Source organism: Globicephala melas, chromosome 2 (genome assembly GCF_963455315.2).
Source record: "Globicephala melas chromosome 2, mGloMel1.2, whole genome shotgun sequence".
Lineage (NCBI taxonomy): Eukaryota > Metazoa > Chordata > Mammalia > Artiodactyla > Delphinidae > Globicephala > Globicephala melas.
Window position 1 is genome coordinate 139,529,117 of NC_083315.2, and position 16,981 is coordinate 139,546,097.

General features: G+C 43.4%; 1 protein-coding gene across 1 annotated transcript; it reads right to left on the reverse strand.

Moving 5' to 3' along the window:
* Positions 1–5,619: 5,619 nt before the first annotated feature.
* Positions 5,620–10,403, reverse strand: GPHB5 (glycoprotein hormone subunit beta 5). Its single transcript, XM_030854462.2, has 2 exons — positions 10,200–10,403; positions 5,620–5,808 (listed from the first exon to the last, which is right to left on the reverse strand). The coding sequence occupies exons 1-2, from the start codon at positions 10,401–10,403 to the stop codon at positions 5,620–5,622; spliced, it is 393 nt and encodes a 130-aa protein (XP_030710322.2).
* Between the last annotated feature and the right edge of the window lie 6,578 nt (positions 10,404–16,981).

Genomic DNA, 16,981 nt, shown 5'->3' on the forward strand with positions numbered 1-16,981 from the left:
CAAAGCATATAATTGATCTTGTGTATCAGGAAGCTTTTTTTTTAAAACTCAATTATTCAATACGCTAAAGAAAGACAGCCAGAGGAACTTAGAGCCAAAAATAAAGCCAAAGAGCTTAGGAACTGTTTGCTCTTCTCCTGCTAATGAGGACCTAGAGACTCGAATAGTCCCTCTAAATTCCTTAACATTGGAACAAGTCTCTGCTTACACTACTGGTCACAGTGCTGTGCACCTGCTCCTCTTTTTCTCATCCTTTCCCTATTTCTTCTTCCTGTTGTTAGACATCACCTCCTCAGAGGTCTTTAGCACCCCCTTCAGATACTCCAGGATCACAACAACCACCCACTGAGCCTTTTAGATCTCCCTGTACACAATTGCCAGCAACCCTGTTCATTAAAACAAAATGAGATCATTGTAAGAGAATTGCCAGAAGATTCATCTTGCCAATAAGGACCGAATTCTTCTAATGCAGTAAACTGTTTCTCTAGTAGAAATTTTCAACAGACAATAAAATTTTCAGAATTTGCTAAAGAATCCTTTTAAAGTTACTTCTTAATAATTTGCTTTAATATTTTGAAGAAAACAAAACTCAAAAAAGGATAAGGTACATATTATTTTTAAGATAATGTCTCCTGGCTTGGAGCACAACTACTGAGCCTGTGCTCTAGAGCCCACGAGCCACAACTACTGAAGCCTGCACGCTCTAGGGCCTGTGCTCCGCAACAAGAGAAGCCACCACAATGAGAAGCACGCGCACCGCAACGAAGAGTAGCCTCGGCTCGCCGCAACTAGAGAAAGCCTGTGCATAGCAGTGAAGACCCAATGCGGCCAAAACTAAATAAAATAAATAAATTTATTTTTTAAAAAAAGAAAAAACGTCTCCTGAATGAAAAAAACTATCAGTCCTCTTGGAAAACTTGATGAAATGCAATTTGTTCTCATCAATGCCACATTATTTTCGATTAGATATACAGTTTATTTACTCTCTGAGAAATGCTTTTTAGTATACTTAAAACCTAATTAATTTGAACAGTTCTTTGAGTCACTTCAGCAGAATTTGGCGCTTTTCTGGTGGCTCATTCATTTCCTAATCAGTGGAAGAAGGAAAGCATGAATTCAATCAGTGGAACTAGTAAGCCCAGAGGTAGAATGAGCAGTGAGCACTTACATTCTCCATTGAAAAACGCTCTTACCAAAAAAAAATCTAGGAAATTCTCCTTCTCTTTACCTTTTGTTAATTGCAAAATAAACATATTTCCAAGAGTAAGGAGTTGCTGAGAGTTGGTTTTATCTAGAGCTCCCCCAATAGGCACTGGACCACCATCCCTCTGCCAGTGTCCACATTGCCTGGGAGATGAGTTGAGGGCATACAGCCTTCATCTCCGCAGCAGTCTCTTTGAATTTCCCTTTGAGGCTCTGCTCTTTTTCTCCCTCAGTCTCTCCTGTTATAAGCTTTGGTTTGAGCTGTAGCAAAGCACTATCTTGCTAGAGGTTATAAAGAAAACCAGAGAAAAATTACAATCTCCATAAAACAACCCGCGCTTGCACTGAGTTTCCTCCAGAAGAGACTGCACACATGCTTATCATAGTGAGAGACTGTCCAACGTCAGTAAACTCAAAGACTTCTCCAGGCAGGAACAACTTGGAAGGAACACTCCAAAAAGCCATCATGCTCCAATGGAAAGAATTTAGTTCTGGCCCAGAGAAACCTGGCATGTGCCGCCAATCAGCTGTCTGATCTTGAGCAGGTTACCTGACCCCTCTGAGCTTTGGTTTCATCGTCTGCAAAATGGTGATGGTAAAATGGCAATTACAATACCTGTGAGCATGGTTGACACAGAATTACAAAGAATTAATATAAAGGGTCCTGCTTATAGTAAGAAATCCATAAATGGTAGCAATATTTATATCTTACTCCCCAAACACAGTGCCTTGCACAAAACTATAGTTCATAAATATTCGTGGAAGTGAGGGAGGGAGAAAAAGAGAATGGCAGAGGAGAAGACGGGAAGAGGGAAGAGAGAGATTTGAAAAAGATTCAAGTTTATCAGTGACAGACATTTCCCCCTTTTCATTAATAATGTTTCTGATTGTAATAAATACTTACTGTAGAAGTTGTCTTAGCCAGCACCACAGATCCTGCGGATTAGAGCCCTCCACTTGCTTTTGCAACTTTTCTGCCTGTTACGGCAACTACGTTCACCTTGCCTCTGACAGCTACATGGTACCACCAGATCTCTGCTATTCCAGACCCCTCTCACCTCTGCTGATACCAGGAAGCCCAGTCCATGGCAGTTCCTCCTGCCATCAACCCAGTCGACAAAGGACAGCCACTATCAAGCTTTTCTGTGATGCAGAAGTCCTTCACCTGTGCATTCCTCGTGGCTTTAGAGAGGGGACTAGCCAATGAACTCTCCAAGTGAAGATAGCAGGCCCCCTTCTCTGAGCCTTTAGTCCTCAAATACTCTGCCAGGACAGTCTGGCGTCTTCTCTTCGTTCATGTAAGCCACCAATTCCTCCAAGCTTTAGGGAGCCATCCCAACAGCAAACTGGAACGAGATCCAGCTTCCCTTATGAAGATGCTAAATCCTGAGTCATGAGAGGATGCCCCAATAAACTCTTCTTATCTGGGCTTATATTCTGCCACCCTCCCCCTCATCCCATCTGACACCCTTAAGATCCGTTCTCAAGCGCATTCCCTGGATCCATGTCTGCATTAGTCAAGTCCTGAGTTTCCTTCAATGGAAAATCTCATTCCTCCCACCACAGGGAAAGTCATTCCCCAGCCGGGTCATCCTGAGACTTGACCCTAACTATCCATGTAGAATAAATGAGGGGTTGCAGATGGTATTTGAGGCGGGCAAGTTATCATCATGTAAAGCAGCCTCCTCAGATGGGGCCTCAGCCTGGTCTCCAGGCACCGGAGGCTGGCCTCCTCTAGGAAGAAGGAGCCGGCCCCTTCAGCAAGGGAACCTCAAGCTCATCTAGGGGTTGTCCCCATTGCAGGTCTCTGTGTCCCGCTCCCTCCCTATGAGGACGTTAAGTATAGGAGACTGCCAGGGTGATGGATTCAGCCTTTTTGATGATTCACCTGCTCTTCCAATTAGGTCTGAGGCCTGAATTTCAGCACAGTCTGCCCTCCAGCTTCAGGAGAAGAGACTCTTGAAGCGAGGCTTTCATTTGAAGCCTCATTGCCCTTTCACTCAACAACCAATTCATCCACAGTCCTGATAATTACCATTGTTCCCACATCTCTCAAATGTTGTCAATATTGTATTAGCCAGCACATACCTTTCCACGTGTATCCCATCCCAATTCATCACAGAGGAGTCTTACTGAGTAACTGTGATGCTGCAGGATTTATGGCTCTCGTGGCCAACACGACTGCCTACGGCATTCCCGCTAAGCTTCCCATAAGATACCTATGGGTGATTTTATCCATTGGCCCCCTTAGATCCACTCTTCTCCTACCTGCTTCCCAGGCTGCCAACATTTATGAGCTGAACCAATGGGCTCCCTTACTCTCTGCCTTCCCATTTGCTTCGGCAGAAGATCAGGGCGTGGGAGCAGAGAGAGGCTGAAGTATTTGCTCACCTCCCTCCTTCCCAGGCCTCACATTGGTAATGGCTGCATCCTCCTACGAAAAGCCACAGCCCCTGTCAGGCATTCCTCTCCTACAGTTGTCTTTGGGGCCTGATCATCACTTCTTCCTGGTCCTTCGGCCTAGGTTACCCATTGCTTCAAACAAGTGTTTAGGAGTGTTTCACCACCCCCTTGTGGGTTTCCTCAACTCCGTCTTCACATTTGCAAATAGTCTCTTCATTGAATTCTCCTCAATATGCAACCGCAGTATATCGTTTGTTTCCCACCAGGAACCTTAAGGATGCTACAGTCATCTTTTCTCAAATTCTGGCAAGCCCTTCCTGCTTCCGCTTTTTCCCCTAAGTTTCTTTAAGAAGCAGCTTTTTCTCCCAGAAACTCCTGAGGGAAGTTCTTAGGGGTGGGTTGAAAACACCTGAGTGGTGCCCTCCAGTATTATCCTTAATTCCCGTTCTCCACCCCAGCAGAGAGCCCAAGGCACTCAAGTACTTCTCATGTTAGAGCGGCTCTCTTGCCTGCCAACAGATCTGCACTGAAGTTTGGGATGGATTTTGCTCTTGTCCTTTGTTCCTGGTCGTCCACCTCAGCATCCCAGTCCTGGACCATCAGTCCTAACATTTGCTTTACTGTTTTCATGGGGACTCATTGATTCCTCATTCAAGGAGGACCCCTGGTTCCTAGTGACGAAATGCCAGGGATGTAAATACAGATTGAGCCAACTTTGGGACTCATGGTACCCAGTCATCTGTCGGTGTCCCTTACTAAATATGACATCCTAAATTAATGTGCAAGTAAAAATAACCTCGCAGTTCATTTTAAGCGTGCTTGTTGTTGTTATTCCAAGGGTCTTAAAGATGAAAAAGACTTTTTTGAAAGTTTTCATGAATTCAAAAGACAGAGGACATGCTTTATTGGCATTAATACAGATTTTCCTGGCATAATGTGAAAAAGGAACAAGGTTCATTTCAACCCCAAAAATGTCAGAATTAAAGACACCTGTGTAACATTAGAGTTTTTTTTTTTTTTTTTTTAAATCACAGAGAATCAGCTGCTGTAAGATTTTAGCAAGGGCAAGAGCTAGACAATCACAGACTTTTTCCTCTGAGTCAGCGGTACACTTTTACCCCTACAAACATGTAAAACTTTTGAGTTTAAAAAATTACAATTTAAATTTAAAATATGCCCAGTTGGAAAGAATAATTGTGATTGGTCATTTGGGGCATGGCTTTGGGAGAGCATCACATGAGTCTAAAAACATGAGTTTAGTTTCGTGAGGTTTTTTTTTTTTTAAGTGTATATGATAGCTCTGATTACATATTTTTTTCTGAGTTTTTTTATTCACAAAGGGTTCTCTTTATAAGGATCTTAAAGGGACCTTGGGAATTTTGCTTGGGAAAAGAATCACCCAAATCCAGACACCTTTCAGTTTGAGCCTCTATCGTCCTCCCTTTTTTAATCTGAGCAGTCTCTATTTCTTGTGTCGGTAATTGCTCAGTTAAAAGGAAAAGAAAGTATTTTCTCTAAGGGAGCTTGCACCTGGATTTTCTTGGAGGCCATAAGGACTAAAACATTGGTTTTATTAATTTCTGGCGCTTTAATCATAAATCCAGTTGGAGACCCGTCATTACATAAGACATGAGAATTTAAAGTCTTTCTAGGCCCGTCTCCTAATTATGCCCAATGCATTTAAAACATTGGCTTATTAAAAATCCAAATTGGAGGAGGGTTGTGATATATGAATTATGTTCTGAGATTCAAGGTAAAGAAAAATTAATTTGCAGTGTGTGGACCAGAGAAATTATCTTAGCGAAGGCATAAATGTTGTTTTGCATTTTTAGCATAAGTATGCTGCCTCGGCCTGGCGCCTGAGGGTGGGTCAGGGAGACAGGTAACCTCCTCCACAAGTAGGGTGGAAATTAAACAGTCCTTGAGTGCAGGGGGTATAGCTGCTTGTGCTGCCCGTGCAGGTGGGTCCGTGAGGCCGCAGGCCGCCAGCTGTGTTCTGAGGGTCGCCCAGCTTCAGATGGTCTCACACTCCGTGGTGGCAGTGGAGCAGGCCCCACAGTCACAGCGGACAGCCACGGGGTAGGTGTAGAAGGGGTCGACTCCCGGCGCACAGTTGGGCAGCTTGACCGTCACCTGTTTTGTCTCATTGTAGGTACAGACTCGATGATGGGCTTCAATGTAGGGGGGTTCCAGAATGGGCTTCTGTCCCCACAGGCAGAAAACAGAAAACCCATTAGAACATAGCATCGTGTTTCATGTTCTTGACCATTTATCACTATCAGAGACTAGCTTGTTATTCGTTTCTTTACTTGTTAATATGTTTCCTCCCAGCAGAAAGCAAATTCCTGAAAGCAGGAAGGTGGTTTTGTTCACTCACGTATCCCGAACTGCCAGAAGAGCTCATGGCACAGAGTAGGTACTAAATAAATACTTAGCAAATGGATAGTCTTGATCATTGCAAAAGCCTTCTAACTGGTCCCCTCACTTCTTCTTTTACCCCCTATAGTCTATTTATGACAGGGCAGCCCCAAGAGATCCTTTTAAAATGTAAGATCCTATCTCCCCTCTGCTCAAAGCCTCTATGATTTCCTGTCTCATTGGGAGCAAAAGTCAAAGATCTTACAATCACCCTCAAGACCCTACATCATCTTCCCTGCACCTTCACCTCTGACATGTCCCCAGTGACCCCGTCTTGCTGGCTTCCTCACTCTGCTCGAGCCGCAATAGTCTCCTGCTTTTTCCCCAAACCCACCAGGAACAGTGCCACCCCAGGACCTTTGCCCTTGCTAGTCCCTCTGCCTGGAACGCTCTTCTCCCTTGTGATTCACTCCTTCTTCGACCTTAGGTTTTTGTTCAAACGTCACCCTCCCAGGAAAGCCCTTTCTGACCGTCCTATTTAAAGTTGCCAAGTTTCCCCTCCCACGCTGCCACTTCCTTGCCCTCTTCCTGCTTTATTTTTCTCCATAGCACTTGTCAACACCCTGTGACATATTATGCGTTTTATTTAGTTGTGTTGTATTTTTCCCACTCTAGAAAGAAAACTGCATTAAGACAAGGATTTTTGCCCGTTTTACTCACTGCTGTGCCTCTACTCCCTAGAGATACCTGGCACCCTGGAGGTTCTCAACAACTATTCGTTGAATCAGTGAAAGAAAACAGAGCAAGGCAGGTTCCTGAATGCCCTGTGCGCTGGTTCTGATAACCGAGGGATTCCCTTCCTTCCTTCACCTTTTAGAAATCGTGCATCCAAAGTTCATTTTGATAAACAGAGCATACAGATCAGGAAACCAGCACAAAGTAGTAGTTAAAATCTCAAACCCTGCAGTCAGAGCCACTGAGCTTGAATCCCTGTTCTGCCACTTGCTGGAGACCTTGGAAAATCCACTTAACTTCTTGAAGCCTCAGATCCCTCAACTGTAAAACAAAATACCTACCTCCCAGCCTTGTTGTGGAGATAAGGTAAGATGGTGTATGTAATACCTGCCGAGCACCAAGTAAGTGTTCAGTAAATGTAATCTATTGTTCTTATCAGAGCAATTATAAGAGTAAGGAAGTATTCAATAAGAATAAGAATAACAATGAACAAGCTTTCAGAGGACAACAGCTACACTTGTCCTGGGCAAATGAAATATGTTTAATGGAGGCCCAGGATGAAGTTCTTACATGCATCTCATGGAAATAATGGCTTTGCCTCTATCAAGGACCATGTAGAAGAGTTGAACTCAATATGCACTTCTTCCTCCTATTTCTCAGGTAACATTTTACCCTTTCTCAGTTCGCTTCATGTTCTTACCCTCAGTAATCTGGAATCCCAGGCAGCATTGCCAGATAAAATACAGGATGCCCAGTAAAATTTGAATATCAAATAAACAACTATTTTTTTTAGTATAAGTATGTCCCAAATATTGCATGGGACAGACTTATATCAAAAAGAAAATAACAGTTGTTTATGTGACATTCAAATTTAAGTGGCCTCCTGGCTTGGTTTGGTTGCACTTTTTGCTAACTCTGGTAACCCTAAACCCAGACCAGGAACAAAGGCTATTTTCAGCAATAGTTCCACCTTCAAAGTAAATCCAGCCACTTTGTCGTCATGAACACCCTTATTTTCAGACAGGCTTCCCAGTTAAATTACCAAAAATCAGTGCTTTGTATCTCACAAACTTTCAGATTGTGGGGAAACTAAATCTCATTCTTTTATTTATTTTCTAGATGTAACCTCCCTTTTCAGAGCACAGTAAAGGCATAAATAAAAGCTTGCTGACATTAAGGAGAATCTCGCTCTTTCACAGTCTCAGTGCTTCCACTTCTCCAGTGACAGCAGTGTCCCTAACCTCCTGCGGGTGACCATTACCCAATTAAAGCCGTTCACTGATTTATAAGGTCAAGAGAAGATGGGGTGAATTAAGGGGAAATGGTAACTTGAGATTTTGGCCCACAGAGAGCTCCCAATAGCCTGACACAGCTGTGAGCAGGGGAAGGCACTGCCAGACCACGCCCTGAATACAAGAAAGTTTCCCGCATAAGTCTGATGTCATGTGACAGCCACAGTATCTGCAACAACCGAATTTTCATCTCACTGTTAGGTCTCAAGCCCCCAAATGATGGAAAAAAATGAAGCGAACTTGGTGGGGTCATTTCATTTAAGTTAGAGGTTTCACCACCATAATCCAATTCCAATCCCGGGGCCATAATTTTATCCAAGTGACAGCAGGTTGCTCTCTGAGTCCCTGAATAGAAGGACGCTTTTCCTAATGGCAGTGTCTTCTCATGGCGCTTGTGGGCTTCTAAGCTGGCTCAGTTAGGCGAGAGGATGCATGACTCCAGGAGGGGATCCATCCCTTATAGTTCAACATTTATCGAATGCCTTGTTTGTACATGTCATTTGACAAGAGCTGTGAAAGGCACAAGAATGAACCTCTACCCTCGAAAAACTTAAAACCTACTGTGGGGAGTGGGGAGGAAGTAAGACAAAAAGTAGACGATGGACATGGGCTGAGCAGAGAGTCAGAAAAGGCTTAGGGGAGTGGGCACTGGAGACAGGCACCGAGGAATAAACACGAGCAGGAATATGAGAAAAGGACCAAAAGTATGATTTCATGAGGAGCTTTGAACAAAACCTTTAAAATCCAGTCTCTTCGCAGACGTAGAGAATGGACTTGAGGACACGGGGAGGGGGAAGGGTAAGCTGGGATGAAGTGAGAGAGCGGCATGGACATATATACACTCCCAAATGAAAAATAGATAGCTAGTGGGAAGCAGCCACATAGCACAGGGAGATCAGCTCTGTGCTTTGTGACCACCGAGAGGGGTGGGATAGGGAGGGTGGGAGGGAGACGCAAGAGGGAGGGGATATGGGGGTATACATATGCATATAGCTGAGTCACTTTGTTATACAGCAGAAACTAACACACCATTGTAAAACAACTATACTCCAATAAAGATGTTTAAAAAAACAAAGAGGGCTTCCCTGGTGGTGCAGTGGTTGAGGGTCCGCCTGCCGATGCGGGGGTCCAGAAAATTACCACATGCCGCAGAGCAGCTGGGCCCTTGAGCCATGGCCGCTGAGCCTGCGTGTCCGGAGCCTGTGCTCCGCAACGGGAGAGACCACAGTGGTGAGAGGCCCTCGTACCGCAAAAAAAAAAAAAAAAAAATCCAATCTCTTAGGCAGAACTAAGAATATGTGTAGTCACTGGGGAAATAGGCAGACGCCATATTGCTGAGGACCTTAAAAGTTGGTTATTGAATTTGCAGTACTTGGTGGTCATTAACAGTTTTTGGAGTCAGGGTGACAAAATCAGATCTAGTGCTTCACTAGGAGCCAACTCCAGCCCTAGTGGGAAGAGGCAGCAGTCACTATACGGTGTGATCTGATGGGATGCTGAAAGGCCCTGTTTCTCCTCACACCTCAAACATCTCCTCCTCTCAGCCCAGTAGGGTTCTAATTTTGAGATTTTTATCCCATTTTAAATGTATTGTCTCTTAAAAAGCTGGATATAATAGTATATGAAGGGCCTTAACGGATCTGTCAGTGATAATCCCTGAGGGGCCCCAGGAATTACTCTAGGGGGTGGGAAGAGAGTAGGGCTGTGGATGAGGCACTGAAGGAGGGGCTGAGGACCCGCCCTCGCCTGCTATTTAGCTCAGGGCCTCTGTCGGTAACTGGCTGGCTTTTTCACTGGTGGAGGAATACAGGGAAGAGTTTGGGTTACAAGCTTGCACCAAGTCCAAACTTTCCACTGACCCCCTACATGACTGCAGTCAGCCACCAATTGAATTCTTCCATGTCATCTATAAAATGGGTAGAAAGATAGCACATCTTGACCTCCCAGAGATGATTCCCCAATAGACAACCCTGTGTCAATCAAATTATTAATTTTATCAATGCTTTGTTAGATGGGCAGTATCTTGTTTTTTTCAGATTATTTTTGGAGGATACCATGTAGCTGTTTTGTATTTGTTTGTTTGTTTGATCCACAGGAAAATGTAGACACCCCAGCTCTAACTCATTTGATTAAAAAGTGAATACTTAAGAACCAGGCCAAGGGGCTGACCCTGAAGGCATTGCCACCTAGGCCTGTCTTGGGACTCACCTCCCAGGTTTCACAGCGGCCCCAGCAGGCATCCGTGGTGATCCGAAGGCCCTTGCAGCCGGGCTTCTTGGCCAGGAAAGTAAACTCTCTCACCGCACAGCCCACAAACGTGTGCAGGTTCCCGCCGGAGGTGCTGAGGACACAGCCGCAGCCAGCCAGGAGGAGGAGGGCCGCAGGGCCAAGGAAGAGGTATGCCAGCCTCATACTGTTCCCCGAGAGGGAGAGGAAAGAGAGTTTATTAACAGATCCAGCTGCCTCCATGGGACTGCCATCAATGTGCTGGTTGCTATCAAAGGGACATCGCTCTTAGCATTTCAGGAGAAATGAGCCAAGAAATTGTAAGTGCCCACAAACTCCAACACAAATGTCCAGCGTTTCCTCCAAGTGGCTCCAATGTGGATTCCACGGACCCACTGAGCTCACTAGACATCCAACCCTCCAAGGGCATCCTCAGGCTTTTCCTTATAGCATTCCACCTGCTGGACTTGACTTGTGGGTGAAAGAAGTTTGTCCCAATCGTCTCTTCAAAATGAACACAGATTATGAGTAACACCAAAAGTAATGCATATCCTAACATAATACAGGGATATACACAAATTCTTATTCAGATCAGGGTATTTGGAATTATGTTACATGCTTTGCTCACAATTATATTTCCAACATCATGGGTGGGGAATGGAGGGCGGAGGTAAATAAACAATAATTGTATGCCCCATACGTATTGCTACTAACCCAACCCACCACAATACTTGGATATGCAGATGTGAATCCTCACACCTGACTTGGTGGCCATTCATAAGAATGTGTCCTACTTGCTACAAATTCCCTCTGGACTAACCTCCACTCTAATAGGCACCTCGTAGTGAGTGAACTTAAAGCCAAATGATGGAAAGCATCACGGGTATTTAAAACATAACCCCTGTCAACTACCAATCTACTGTCTATCCTCTCTGGGTCTTGGTCATTTCCTGTGCTTTTTCAGGAGCCAGAATCACTCCTTTCATGCTTGGCCCACCAGACGGAACATACCTGGATGTTGAAATGAGGGTGGACGCTACACTTATAGAACACCCCCAGTTCATTATGACTTAAAACTGGCTGCAAAGTTATTTATTCCCAAACTGATCTCCCAGTTCCTACTTCTGATCTGCCACCTTAGCAAGGCTATCTGGACTCACCCTCAAGTAGAACGAAGTTACAAGCATGGAGAAGCACTTACCTGATTTTACTGGAGCTGCCTCTTCTTTAAAGCTGAAACCTGCACCCAAGGCTTTGGAAAGTCACGATGAGCGGTACAAGTCTGCTCTGGGTAAATGCCTCTACCCTCTGTTACTGGGCTGCTTGATTGCTCAAATATATAGGAAAGGTCTCGTCAATCAAAACAAAAGAGAGGCAGAGCCTTACAGGAACCGCTAAACACATCAAAGCCTTGGGATATAAAGCCATTCTCTATTTTCCAAAAGCGATTAACTTAAAGGGTGTTGTTTTGTTTCTTAACATCGCCTACTGAAACAGAAAGTTACCTTGGTGGGTGACATAATCCTAGGGAAACAGTCAAAGGTAGTTCACCTGGCTCTGGGAGACCAAGTGCACTGGGGCAAGATGGATTAGATTTTCCTTCGCGGTAACCACAACTTTCCTTCGAAACAGGAGGCAGTCACCAGCAGCTCAGGGCAAACTCTTTTTCCTTTAACTCACAACACATTTCAATAGATTGAAAGATAACAAGACAATAATTCTTCCTGGAGAGAACATGGGATCGCTAACTGAAAGGATGGAAATCACAGTGAGAAGAAACATTTGAATGTCTTAAAATGAGTTAAGGATTAGATCATATCAATAACACTTTAAAATGAATCACACAGGAAAAAAATATTAAGATGTTCAACACGATTATCTTCCAGCATGGTACTTAAAAATGACTTTTTTTCTAAGTAGCTTTCAGCATTTTTCACATTTTCTACTTGGGGCAGGCTTTTGTAATAGAAAGTCAAGAATATTGATACTTTAAAAATTAACCAATAAGTATCCATTTGTGCTGCATGTAAGGATATTCAATGCTGTTGTAATGGAACTGTTTCATTTGATTTCAGGTTCTTAAAAGTCTAAACTAAGAATGAAATGGTATTCCTTATGAGTGTGAGATACAGTTTATATTCCAGTCTGCAACTGTAGCATGTAAATGGATGAAAAAACCTCATTGTTCATGGCATTATTCAGGGTGCTCTAAAAAAATAAATGAAGCAAACATCATTCTTGCCTTTAGGAGTTTACATATCATAGCTAATAATGACATAGCCCGAGCCATTTAAGATGCACATTAAATAAATAAATGATACAAAATAAAGAAGTTAAAACATTTCTATTTTCTGCAAAGAAAGGTGTTCTTTAAATAAACATGCTACTCATTAAGGGTTTGATTTTTCTTTCAAAACATATAATAACCCTTAGTGAATCTATCACTATACCATCAATAGACCCATCTCTAGGGTCAGATTATTATATATATTTTATAGAAATTGAACTAGGCTTGGAATAAAGGACTTTCTTCAGCCCTTCAGCCTGTGAGTAGCATAACCAGACCTGGGGTACTATAGGGACAGACTGCTTACCTGGTGTGAGAGTCCTAACTTGCTGGGCCAAGAGCTAGCCAATCAGCGGTGAGCTGCCATCCTGACCTGAGACTGTTCAACCCTTCTAGATGAGACCTGAAACTTTCATACCTGTGTCTGCAATGTCACAAGATAAAGAAAGACAACAAAGGGAGGCCAAGAGTACCATTCTTTCACAATCCCCAACTTCCTTATAATGCGGAGCTGTGGCATCCTGACTACTCCCCATCAGCACTAACTTCATAAGGATGACAACTTACAGTCACTGAGCACCTACTGTGTACCAGACTCCATGGTATCTGCTGTGCTCTGACATATGTTGTCTCTAAATCTTATAACAATTCTGTAAATCAAAGATTAATATCTCCTTTTTTTCATTGGGAGAAATGGAGACTCAGTTATTTTCTAAGCTACCTGCCTTCAAAGCCTTTGACAGCACTGAGGATGGCAAATAGGTTTGTTTCATCCCCGTAATCAACTGCAGTCAATTGAAGGTGCCGCCTGGAACACTGTGTTAAGAAAGGCCCTTGGGGCTTCCCTGGTGGCGCAGTGGTTGAGAGTCCGCCTGTCAATGCAGGGGACGCGGGTTCGTGCCCCAGTCCGGGAGGATCCCACATGCCGCGGAGCGGCTGGGCCCGTGAGCCATGGCTGCGCGTCCGGAGCCTGTGCTCCGCAACAGGAAAGGCCACAGCAGTGAGAGGCCCGTGTACCGCAAAAAAAAAAAAAAAAAAAGAAAAGCCCTTGAATCCATTCCCAGTGCAGAAGGCTGTGGCCCACCAACATCATCATGAGTGTAGGAAAGGGGAATGGTATGCGGATGCCACCTTTTTGCAATCCGTGCACTGTGCCATGCCACCTGCCTCTCTAGAGGCAGTGAGAGGTTGCTGTGTGATTTCTAAGGCTACTTAAGGCCCTGATACCTGCAGAATACCTCAGGATCTCTATCTGCCACCTTCCCTTCCATTTAGCCTGTATCTGCCACCTTCCCTTCCATTCCTGTTGATGTTCCCACCACTAAAGTCCCTCTCTTGTTGTAGCAAAGATGTGCGCAATGTCTCCAAGCACAGGCCCTAAGGAATCTTCTCTCATCTTGTTCCATTATCCTCACATGGATTCATTGTTACCTTGGAGGATGAGTCACAAGATACAAATTCACTAGGGGTAAGGAGAGGGGAGAAGGGGCGTAGGAGAGCAATCATCTTGAGGTGTAGGGGAGCGTGAAAACAGAGGAATGAGCTGAGTGTCAGTGCCTTGAAAGGTTGTGGCCTGGTCCAGGGTGGGCAGCCCCAGACAGGGAGGACTAGGGAGTGTACAATCTGTGCAGGAGATGGAGATATTGCAAGAACCTGGTAGCTCCCTTCCCTGGCCTAGCCATACTGATTCTCAGTGGCACAACTTCTTTTGTGACTGCCTTGGGCAAGTTACTTCTCTCAGCCTCAGTTTCCTCTTCTGCAACATGATGGGGTTGGACCCTATGACTCATAAGGTCCTTCCTAGCACCAGAATTTAAAGGTTTGCAAAACTATTTATGAAGATAACAAGCTGAGGGCAAGTCAAATGGAGAATCCAAAGGTTCAGATTATCTTAAAGTCATCTAGATTTGTGTTTGTCTGACTCTGACACCGGCCAGCTTGTGATCTTGGAGTCTCATAACACACTGAGTTTGTTTTCTACAAAACTGAAAATGCCTCCTTCATAGGGTTCATGTGAGCCTCCTACAAAATAATGTCTATAAATTTCTTATCTCAGTGCTTGAGATCTGATAAGCAGGCAATAAATGTTTTACTTTTTTCCCCATCATCATTGTGTGTACCTCTAAGAAAGAAAAATCTGCCAATAAAAAATTATGTCCATTAATTATTAGGCATATCCTGATTTCAAAGGTATTAAATGTGAAAAAAAAATAGGAGTCTGAAAATACAGGAAGCAAAGTCTTTGGAGGCTAGGAGACCTTCTCAGCATTCTGAAACCAGGAGACATGGGTAGGTACCAACCATGCTTCCCCACAGCCTGTGATGTTTTGAGCTGACACTAAAATTGACACATTTTTAAGTAGGAAAAAAGGTCTGACATATTAGATTTAATTTTTAAGGTCCAAATCTCACACTTCGTGGATGCAAACTTTACCACAGTACCAAGTTTTAATATATTAATAAATCATCATGAATACTCCCAAACAATTTCAGTTCTGCCCAAGGATGGAGTCAAACTAACTGAGCCAACTTCTGTCCCACAGGCACTAAGTGAGGGCCCACAAGAACTCTGCTGTCTGCTGCATCACTTACAATGATCTCTTAAGAGTTGAGAAAAGACATGCGTGCTCTGATACATTTCTCCACGTTGTCCTCTCAGAATTCACAATGCTCTGTCCAAGGACCAAATTAATTAGCATGATGCCTCCTGTAGATGAATGAAAAAGCCACAAATGAAGCTATGTGTTTCAAGGAAGTAATAGAATTAATGATTTTCTGCAAACAGATACAAGAAAGGTCAGCCTTGGATTTTACAAAGTTGAATTTTGCTTTTAATATCCCTTATTCAGTTGGGAAAAAAACTCTGGGATTACAAACGAAGATGAATGGTGAAGTCCTGAAAGAAATTAATTTTATTGAAAAGTCATTTCTTCCTTTGGAAGCACTGGGCATTTGTGGGACAGCTCTTCATTTTATTGATTTAAAGGGGTAACATTTGCCCTAGATGATGGTGCAGTTGCTATGGTAACGTTTTTTTCTAATGAGACTAAAAATAATGAAGCCTGTGTATGATTTACTAAGGCAAGTCAAGCCTTTCTCCACAACTTTCTGAAAGAAGTATCTGTCAGTTGTCACAGATTTATTTCAGATTAAGGGCAACATGGTTTAGGAGCTGAAGTGGAATGTTTTTATTTCCGCCTGACTCTTCCACTTTTGAATGTCATAGATTTGCAGGGCATGGCAGACACATGCCCAATAGAGAGGAACAGAGAAGAGCTTAATGAGTCACAAAGAATCATTCTTTATTTCAAGTGCATCCTGTATTCTCATTGGAATGAGTCCACAAAGCTGCTGGGTCCCCAAATCCTTCATTTGTAATTCCCTAGGCGGTCGCACAGACAAGGCCAAGGTTGTTGTTAGCTAAGCTTTGAAGCAACAGCACCTCATTTGTTAGTTATTGGCTTTGTCCCAGAAAAAGGTTCCTAGGATCACAGCCCCAGAATGCGTGCGTGTGCCTGTGTGCACCAATGCTTATGCTTGAGAGATGGAGCAGGGTGATGGGAGAGTGGAGATAGAGAAGAGGAGAGCTGTTCTACTCTCCAGCGTTCTCATTATATAACTTAACACATATTTATTAAGCTACTACCATGTGCCAGGCACTGTCTAGCACTGAAGTCACTGGGTTCATTAAAAATAAATAAATAAAAAGATGATGTTGAGAGGCATGAAGGTGAAATAGATAATAACTAAGAGTAATGATAGATTTCCTTCCTCCTTCCCTTTCTTTAACTCCTCTTCCTTCCTTCTTTCTGTCCTTCCATATTTTATTGAATGTTACCGTGTGTCAGACACATGCTAAGTACATGTGATGCAAATATGAACAGAGCTAAGAACCTGCCCCCAAAGAGTCAAAAGTCTAGCGAGGGTGATAAATAAACCAACATACATATGGCCCAGATATTGTACTCTTGGGCATTTATCCCAGAGATATGGAAATTTATGTTCCTGTAAAAACATGTACACATTTTCATGGCAGCTTTTTCATAATAGTCCCAAACTGGAAACAACTCAGGTGTCCTTCAACAGGTGAATGGTTAAACAAACTGTGGTCCATCCATATCATGGAATCCTACACAGCAATAATAGGGAATGAACACACAACAACTCATGAATCTCTGGAGAATCATGGGGAGTGAAAAAGCCAGTCTTAAAAAGTTATATACTGTATGATTCCATTTATATAACATTCTTGAAATGACAAGATTCTAGAGATGGAGAACAGACTAGTGGTTGCCAGTGGTCAAGGAGACCCAGAGATAGGAAGGAAGTGGGTGTGGTTACAAGGGGCAAATGTAGGATTTTTGTGATGATAGAAATGTTCTGCTCTTGACCGTGGTGGTAAATAAATGAACAAAACATGTAATAAAACTGCATAGATTAAATATACACACATACATAGATATAAGTAAACTGAGTA